The sequence below is a fragment of the Musca autumnalis genome, unplaced genomic scaffold (genome assembly GCF_047663935.1).
Source record: "Musca autumnalis isolate F117 unplaced genomic scaffold, ASM4766393v1 scaffold_2, whole genome shotgun sequence".
In the NCBI taxonomy this organism is placed as follows: domain Eukaryota; kingdom Metazoa; phylum Arthropoda; class Insecta; order Diptera; family Muscidae; genus Musca; species Musca autumnalis.
Genome location: NW_027411755.1, coordinates 38,549,048 through 38,557,950, shown reverse-complemented (window position 1 = coordinate 38,557,950; position 8,903 = coordinate 38,549,048). Strand labels below are relative to the sequence as shown.

General features: G+C 29.2%; 2 protein-coding genes across 2 annotated transcripts; both read right to left on the bottom strand.

Moving 5' to 3' along the window:
- Positions 1-5,984: 5,984 nt before the first annotated feature.
- LOC141392721 (uncharacterized) lies at positions 5,985-6,670 on the bottom strand. The gene is made up of 2 exons (XM_073965604.1): positions 6,465-6,670; positions 5,985-6,391 (listed from the first exon to the last, which is right to left on the bottom strand). The coding sequence occupies exons 1-2, from the start codon at positions 6,577-6,579 to the stop codon at positions 6,087-6,089; spliced, it is 420 nt and encodes a 139-aa protein (XP_073821705.1). The 5' UTR covers positions 6,580-6,670; the 3' UTR covers positions 5,985-6,086.
- Positions 6,671-7,586: 916 nt separating this feature from the next.
- On the bottom strand, positions 7,587-8,379 carry LOC141392720 (uncharacterized). The gene is made up of 2 exons (XM_073965603.1): positions 8,174-8,379; positions 7,587-8,109 (listed from the first exon to the last, which is right to left on the bottom strand). Exons 1-2 carry the CDS (start codon positions 8,289-8,291, stop codon positions 7,841-7,843), a joined length of 387 nt encoding a protein of 128 aa, XP_073821704.1. The 5' UTR covers positions 8,292-8,379; the 3' UTR covers positions 7,587-7,840.
- Between the last annotated feature and the right edge of the window lie 524 nt (positions 8,380-8,903).

The window sequence follows — 8,903 nt, the reverse complement described above, 5'->3', positions numbered from 1 at the left end:
TGCTGGCATCCTTGCTAGGCTTCAGTAGCTGGTATATTTTCTAGACTTCGGAAACGATGTGTGTGGCTAGCGACAGATTGAGAACTTTATTGAGATACTTGACATTCGGCCGCCCAGCTGTTGCAGTTTAAGCACCGCCGCTACTCGCAACATAGTTTAATTCCTCCGCAACTGATTGATTCATCTTACAAAAGTTTTTCTGTTCCCATAACCAGTACAGATTGCGACATGGACTCTAACTGCAAAATACTATTTCGTGAATTTTATTTTACGAACATTTTGGAAATGTACATTTTTTCAAAGACTTAGAACTGTATTTACATCTTTGTTTTTTTTTTCGTTTTGTAGGGATCTACAAATCGACTTGTAAAGCAGGGCTCTCTAGAGACAAGGAAACTTTTATAATACAAAAGATTGCAGTCCGACTCTATTTTTTGCTCAATGATTGGGACTTCCTAGCGTAATAAATCTTACATAGCTTTAATAAATCTTAGATAAGTAAAAGAAAATATACATATGTACATGTGTATAAATAAAAACACAAAATTCATCTCTATTGGATCGATGGAATGGGTTCAAATGCTGATGAAAAGATCGGATCTATCACCACTTCCTTTGAATGGGTTTAAATACTGATGAAAAGATCGGATCTTTCACGACTTCATGTGAACCAATGCAAGAGATCCAGTGAAATCAAGGCATCTCATGGAACCACTTCCATAAAATTTTGCTGGATAACTACTCGCATACCCCCTTTCTTCCCCATTATTTTTACAAGGGCATGTCGCACTCAGTTTGTAGTTATTTTATGACCACTTGAATAACTAGTTATTCTGTTGTTGTTGTAGCAGCATATAATGCTGGGTTGGCAGCCGCTGGCCGAAACACTTTTGGTTTCGGGTCAATCCGGTACGTAAGAACCCGCTGCCGTGGGATTGACTAGTTATTCTGTGGCCACTAGAAGTTGAAAAGTAAGGTGAAAAAAAATTATATTTTTAGAACAGTTGATGTAGAGAATTTTTTTAATTTCATCACTCTTCTTACTTTTATTTTACTTTATTTTATTTCGCTCGCTGTGCGAGTTGAACACACGAACCCTCTGATTTCTAGCCAAAGACACTACATTCTGTGGCACGCACACGAACATTAAGGGTTGCTTAAGAACTTAAATGTGCAGTGCACATGTGCACCACGAACTGTTACTTTTTAATTAAAAAAACTCGCGTGCCGACAGTGAGCTCTGAAAAGATTACTTGTAATGCGAAAAGAAGCTTGTTTACATTACTTTGTAATGGGTTACGTAATGACTAATGGATCCGAATTTTTGCTGGGATGGGGCACGTAGTAACATGGACATTTTTTTAAACATCCGCGTCTGTTAGGCACATGGGGATCTGCAAAAAATATTTAAAGAATCTACGTCTATGGGAGTCATTATGGCATCCAAAAAGTATTAAAAAATCCACATCAATCGTAGCCATGATGGCCTCCGAAAATTATTTTAATAATCCTCATCTATGGAAGCCATGATGGCCTCCGAAAATTATTTAAAACAATCAACGTGTCTCCCATAGACGTGGATTTTTTAATGCCTCCTATAGAGGTGGATTTGCGCGGACGACTTAAACATGCTATCCAATATCTTGGGGTACTTACTTTGCTTTAAACAAATTCTTCTTTGGAAAATATTGTGTATTGTATTTTGAAAATGACAAATAGTTGTTATTCTAGTTTTTCCAGGCTTGTACTATTCTTGTGAATGCAGATAACTGTTTTTTGTTCCTTAATAAATTTGCATAAAATCGAATATCCGCTTAAACGGCAAATATAAAATGTGAATAATCTTTCGAAGAAGAAAGAAGACACATATTTCCAAGACGTGATCGGGACGGCATCCGCCTATATGTTCGGAGAGCCTCACTTCAGCCTTCCAGGTGATGAAAAATGTGGCAGTGGAATTAACGGCGGCTGTTTCCATATTCCTCCGATGGAAGAATTGCCCTAAGTTATAGGACCAGACGTCAAGGCCGCATAAACATCCGCATACATTGCGATCTCGTCGGGTCTTATGACTTACCAAAATTCTTCCCACGTTAAAAGTCTCAAAAAATGTCTTTAAAAATCCACGTTGATAAGCTATAATTTTTTTAATAAATGCACGTTGATATGCTATAAAAGTTTCTTTACAAATCCACGCTCAAAAAAATATCTTTAAAAATCCACATTAATTCTCAAAAAATATCTTTAAAAATCCACGTTGATGTGCTATAAATATTTCTCTATAAATCCACATTAAAATTCTCAAAAAATATCTTTAAAAATCCACGTTAAAATTCTCAAAAAATTATCAATCTCCATGTCAAGAAATTTCTTTAAAAAATCCGCGTCAAATTTCTTTAAAACTGCACGTTGAAAGTCTCTAGAAATGTCCTTAAAAATCCACAATTACATTAAAACAAAAAAATGTATTTTAAAAATCTACGTTTATATTAAAAAAAAGTCTCTAAAAATTCACATTTAAATTTTGAAAAAAAATATTCGAAAATTTACGTCAAAAATTCTCTAAAAATCCAACATTCTTTAAAAATCCACGTCAAACTTCTCAAAAATAGCTTTAAAAATCCACTTTAAAATTCTCAAAAAATTTCTTTAAAAGTCCACGTTGAAAGTCTCAAGAAATGTTCTTATAAATCCACGTTCACATTTAAAAAAATGTCTTTAAAAATCTCCGTTTATATTAAAAAAAGTCTCTAAAAATTCACATTTAAATTTTGAAAAAAAAAATATTAAAAAATTCACGTCAAAATCCACGTTGGAAAAAGCCATGCTTACATTTAAAAAGAAAATCTATAAAAATCCACGTTTTAAAAATCTACGTTTATATTAAAAAATGTCTCGAAAGATCTACGTTTAAATTTTCAAAAAAATTTTAAAAATTAAAAAAATAAAGAAAATCTATGGAAATCCACGTTTAAATTAAAAAAAAAAATCTTTAAAAATCCGCATTTCTTTAAAAATCCAGGTTAAAGTTCTCATAAAAATTTATTTAAAAATCCAAGTTTAATTTCTCAAAAAAAAAAAATCTTAAAATCCAACGTTTAAATACTCAAAAAAATTCTCTAAAAATTCAAGTTGAGATGATCAAAAAATTTCTTTAAAAATACACGTTAAAACTCTCTCAAAAAAAAAATCTAAGTTAAAATTCTCAAAATCTATCTTTAATAATTTACGTTAAAAATTAAAAAAAAAACATATCTTTAAAACTCCTCGTTAAAATTCTCAAAATATATCTTTACAAATTTACGTTAAAATTCTCAATAAATATCTTTGAAAATACACGCTGAGATGAAATATCTTTAAAATTTACGTTAAAATTCTAAAAAATACCGTTAAAGCTCCACGTTAAAATTCTCAAAAAATATATTTTAAAATCCGCGTTAAATTCTCAAAAAAAAAAATCTTTGAAAATCCAAGTTAAAATTCTCAAAAAATATCTTTAAAAGTCCACGTTAAAATTCTTAAAACATATCTTTAAAAATCCACGTTAAAATTCTCAAAAAAAAAACTTTAAAAGTCCACGTTTAAAGTCTCAAGAAATGTCTCTAAAAATCCACGTTTACATTTAAAAAAATCTATAAAAATCCACTTTTAAATTAAAAAAAATCTTTAAAAATCCGCATTTCGTGTAAAATCCACGTTAAAATTCTCATAAAAATTTCTTTAAAAATCCACATTTCTTAAAAACTCCACGTTTAAATTCTCAAAAAAATTAACTAAAAATCGAAGTTGAGATGATCAAAAAAATTCTTTAAAAATCCGAGTTAATTTTCTCAAAAAAATTCTGTAAAAATACAAGTTAAAACACTCAACAAGTAAAAATGTATCAGTCGGCCTTGCCGACAGAGATACAAAATTTGATGTTTTGTTAGTAAAATATACCAAAATATAATAAAAAATAAAATAATCTTGAGTTAAAATTCTCAAAAATTTCTTAAACATTCTCAGAAAAAATTTTTAAAAATCCACGTTAAAATTCACAAAATATATCTTTAAAAATTTGTTTTAAAATTCTCAATAAGAATCTTTAAAAATACACGCTGAGATGATCAAAAATATCTTTAAAAAACACGCTGAGATGATCAGTAAATATATTTAAAAATTTACCTTAAAATTCTCAAAAAATATATTTTAAACTAACTCCGCGTTAAAATTCTCAACAAATTCTTTAAAAATTCACGTACAAATTCTCAAAAAATTTCTTTAAAAATCCAAATCCAAAAATTTTAAAATATTTCTTAAAAATCCACGTTAAAATTCTAAAAAAAAGAATTCTTTAAAAATCTACGATAAAGTTATAAAAATAGAATTCTTTAAACTTCTGAAAAAATTCTTTAAAATTTAAAAAAAAATTTAAGCCCTCAAAAAATTTCTTAAAAAAATCCACGTAAAAAATCTCAAAATATTTCTTTAAAAATCCGCGCACAAATTCTCAAAAAATTTCTTTAAAAATTGATGTTTAAATTCTCAAAAAAAAAAAAAATATATAATCCTAAAAATCCACTTAAAAATTCTCAAAAAATTTCTTTGAAAATCGTTGAAATTCTCAAAAAAAAAAAATTTAAAATCCACGTCAAAGTTCTTAAAAATATTATTAAAAAACCACGTTAATATGATTTAAATTTTTTTTTAATCCACTTTGAGATGATCTAAAAGTTTCTTTAAAAATCCACATTGAGGTGATATAAAAATTTCTTTAAAAATTCACGCTGAGGTGATCTAAACAGTTCTTTAAAAATCCACGTGGAGTTGATCTTTAAAAATTGGCTTTGAGATGATTTAAACATTTCTTTAAAAAATCGACGTTGAGATGAAAATGTTGCCATAAAGTACAACACTGCAACTCAAATGTACTAAAACTTGTATTAGGGCGAAACCTATAGCTCCGCGTGTTGCGTGTGCGTTCAAAAATACAAAAACAAAATACATGTATTTGTTGTTGTTTTCAATTTGAAATACATGTATTTTGTTTTTGTAATTTTGAACGCACACGCAACACGCAGAGCTATAGGTTTCGCCCTTAATTGTTAACGCGAAATTAAAACAAATTTCCTTTCTTCTTTTGTCATCAGCCGTAAGATACAGCATATATTTTTAATAAATCTTTTTGAATTGAACAAGGTGTGATTATCTTGACTTTGGTTCACGCATATTCCACATAAGGATTACTAACATAATCCCAAAAATTCTAAAAAAATCTTTAAGAATCCAAGTTAGAATTCTCAAAAAATATCTTTAAAAATCCAAGTTTAAAATTCCTAAAAAAATTGTTTAAAAATTAAAGTTAGAATTCTCAAAAAAATGTCTTTCAAAATCTACGTTAAAATTGTCAAAAAAAAATCTTTAAAAATCCTCGTTGAGATGATCAAAAAATGTCTTTAAAAAAAAACACGTTAAGATGATTAAAAAATTCATTAAAAATCCAAGCTAAAATTTTCAAAAATGAATGTTTAGAATCTCAAAAAAATTCTTTAAAAAAATCAAATTTTTTTAAACTGGGATGCTGTAAAAATTCAAGTTTAAGTGCAATTTTAAAAATAATTTTTTTTTTTTAAAAAATTCCCTGTTTAGATTTAAAATTTAGGTTTAAAATTTTCTATTAAAATTCAAGTTGAGATTATCAAATTTTTTAAAATTTAAATATGTAAAAAATCAACATTATGTGGCACTTGGGATTCTATAAAATTCGTTTAATATCGGCATTTATGGACCTCTTAGAATTGTCTAACAATTCCGTTGAATTCCTCAATTACTTTTGTCTTTGCAATTTTTTAAAAATCCACGTTTTAGGACCTCTAGAGGTTCTTTAAAAATAACTTTAAAAGTTCATGTTTATGGATCTCTGGTGAAACTCCATTTTAAAGACCTCTTGAGATTCCCCACTATGTCCATTAAAAATACCCATTCTTGGAGCAAAACTCTAAAAATTTTGGAAGAAATAACCATAACCGTTTAATATTTAAAAAATGTTTAATACACAACATTTTAAATTGTTTTTAAACCATGTATTGTTTTAGTGAACTTAACTCCTAATTCTTTTTCAAATTTGATTTCACTTTGTCCACAACTGCCTTCTTAATTGTCTGCCATTTACTAGGCTTATCCCAGGTTAGGGTATTCACTTTGCCATTATGTTCAACATCCAAATGGAAATAGACCTGCTTACCATCATTAACAATTTCAACGGTTTTGGATTTTTGTAAAACAGCATTGTTTGACGAATAGCAAATATTTTTACGTTTCACTTTGGTTAAATCTTTAGATTTGGATTTTTTAATAACGACACAACGATGGGTATTCGAGGGACAAACAATGCGATCGCAACGGAAGTTACCTGTTGCAAAAGGAAATGGAGAATGAATATAAAATTAAAATAATTGGGAAAATATAAAAATGAAATAACTTACTTGTCTTTGTCTCAACAGTCACATCATCGACACGGAAAATTTCTCCTTGGGTTAGATTGATCAGGCACAATAGGACCACAAATATAAAAACGGAAAGGATTTTTAAGTTCTGCATATTGATAGAAATGATTTATTATTCTCTTTGATTCGCAAGTTTTTTCCTATGTTCTGTTCCGATAGACTTTCAATTTTGCTGTGATTTCTGCCAACGGCGAATGTAACCTCAACAGCTCGGTATCAATAGAAGTTGTATATAAAGTCCATGGTTAGAAATAGTTAATACGTTAATATTTCATTACTCACAGTGTTTGCAAAAAAAAAAAAAAAAACACACTAACCGCACACTGAATTTATATAGAATGTGATTTCCAATTGCAAACATTTTATTGAGATAATGATTCAATGAATACAGTATTTGACGACACATTTTCTATATATTACAGCAGTTCCTTCAAAAAACTTCTTTGAGCACTTAAAGTCCTATAAATTTTCTTTGAAAAATCCAATCTTCTGAAGCACTTAAAGTCCTCTAAAATTTCTTTGAAAAATCCACGCTTATGGAGCACTTAAAGTCCTCTAAAATTTCTTTGAAAAATCCACGCTTATGGAGCACTTAAAGTCCTCTAAAATTTCTTTGAAAAATCCACGCTTATGGAGCACTTAAAGTCCTCTAAAATTTCTTTGAAAAATCCACGCTTATGGAGCACTTAAAGTCCTCTAAAATTTCTTTGAAAAATCCACGCTTATGGAGCACTTAAAGTCCTCTAAAATTTCTTTGAAAAATCCACGCTTATGGAGCACTTAAAGTCCTCTAAAATTTCTTTGAAAAATCCACGCTTATGGAGCACTTAAAGTCCTCTAAAATTTCTTTGAAAAATCCACGCTTATGGAGCACTTAAAGTCCTCTAAAATTTCTTTGAAAAATCCACGCTTATGGAGCACTTAAAGTCCTCTGAAATTTCTTTGAAAAATTAAGATTCTAAAATGCTACGTTCTATTCCTATGGTCTTTCAATTTTGTTATGATTATTATCAACGGCATATGTATGTAACCACAGAAGCTCCGTATCAATTCAAGTTAAAAGAAAAGTTTATCGAATGTTTAAAAATAGCAGTGTTTGTAGAAAACTGTCTGACCACAAATTCAAAAACATTATGTGGGTTTTGAAATATATAGCACTCATATATCATGTACATTAATATCTGTTGAATTAGTGGTATATCCAATGGCAGCGAACACTGTGAGATAGACATCTGAAGTGAAGTTATTTAATATTTGCCATTTTTATATTTTTTATTTAATTTGTTTATAAGTTCTAGTGAGCTGAAACAACTGCAATAGAAAATTGTCTCTGCATCCTATTTCCACCTGTACATCTAACTGTATATATGTCTGCCATTTCTTAGTTCAATGTATTTATTCACCTTGCCATTGTGGTCCACAGTCAAACGATAATAGGTTTGTTCGCCAGCAAGGACATTTCCTATGGTTTTGGATTTTTGTAAAACATCATCCGTTGCAGAAATGCACCAGTTTTCACGTATCACTTTGCGCAGACCAAACGTACCCATTCCAGTAAATTGTTTAGTTACCACACACAGGTGGGTATTGGAGGGACAAATAATGCGATCGCAACGGAAGTTAGCTGAAGAATAAATAAAAATTTCAAATAAATGGGAAAATATAAATTAATAATAAACAAAACTTACTTGTCTTTGTCTCTACGGTTATATCATCGAACTGCAAAATTTCTCCTTGGGTTAGATTGATCAGGCAAAATAAGGCCGCATATATAAAAGCGCAAATGAAATGCATATTGAATAACATGATTTGTTCGTCTCTTTGATTCTGAAGTTTTGTTTGCTACAACGTTCTGTTTCTATGGACTTTCAATTTTGCTGTGATTATTGCCAACGGCGTATTTAACCTCAACAGCTCAGTAGCAATGCAATTTTTAGAAGTATAAAAGCAAAACAAAAAAGTTTAAGGAATGTTTAAAAATAGAAGCGTCTGCATAAAACCCACAGACCACAGATTCGTAAGCGAATGCCCACATATAAAAATGTTGTGATTTATAGTCACATCCATGTAATTAAAATAAATTTTTGCATCTGTAATTGAAGGAATACATCACATTGTTCGCTTATATTTAAAAAGTATTCTAAAATTTATTTATTTTATTGAGATACTCTAAAAACTTATTTAAAAAATCCACGTTGAGATACTCTTAAAATTTATTTAAAAAAATCCACGTTGGGATACTCTAAAAATTTATTTAAAAAATCCACGTTGAGATACTCTAAAAATTTATTTAAAAAATCCACGTTGAGATACTCTAAAAATGTATTTAAAAAATCCACGTTGAGATACTCTAAAAATTTATTTAAAAAATCCTCGTTGAGATGCTCTAAAAATTTATTTAAAAAATCCTCGTTGAGA

Coding starts and splice junctions, on each gene's coding strand:
- LOC141392721 (XM_073965604.1), bottom strand. CDS start 6,579: ATGCAGAACTTAAAAATCCTTTCCGTTTTTATATTTGTGGTCCTATTG. Junction 6,392..6,464: donor GACTGTTGAGACAAAGACAA/GTAAGTTATTTC, acceptor CTTTTGCAACAG/GTAACTTCCGTTGCGATCGC.
- LOC141392720 (XM_073965603.1), bottom strand. CDS start 8,291: ATGTTATTCAATATGCATTTCATTTGCGCTTTTATATATGCGGCCTTA. Junction 8,110..8,173: donor AACCGTAGAGACAAAGACAA/GTAAGTTTTGTT, acceptor TTTATTCTTCAG/CTAACTTCCGTTGCGATCGC.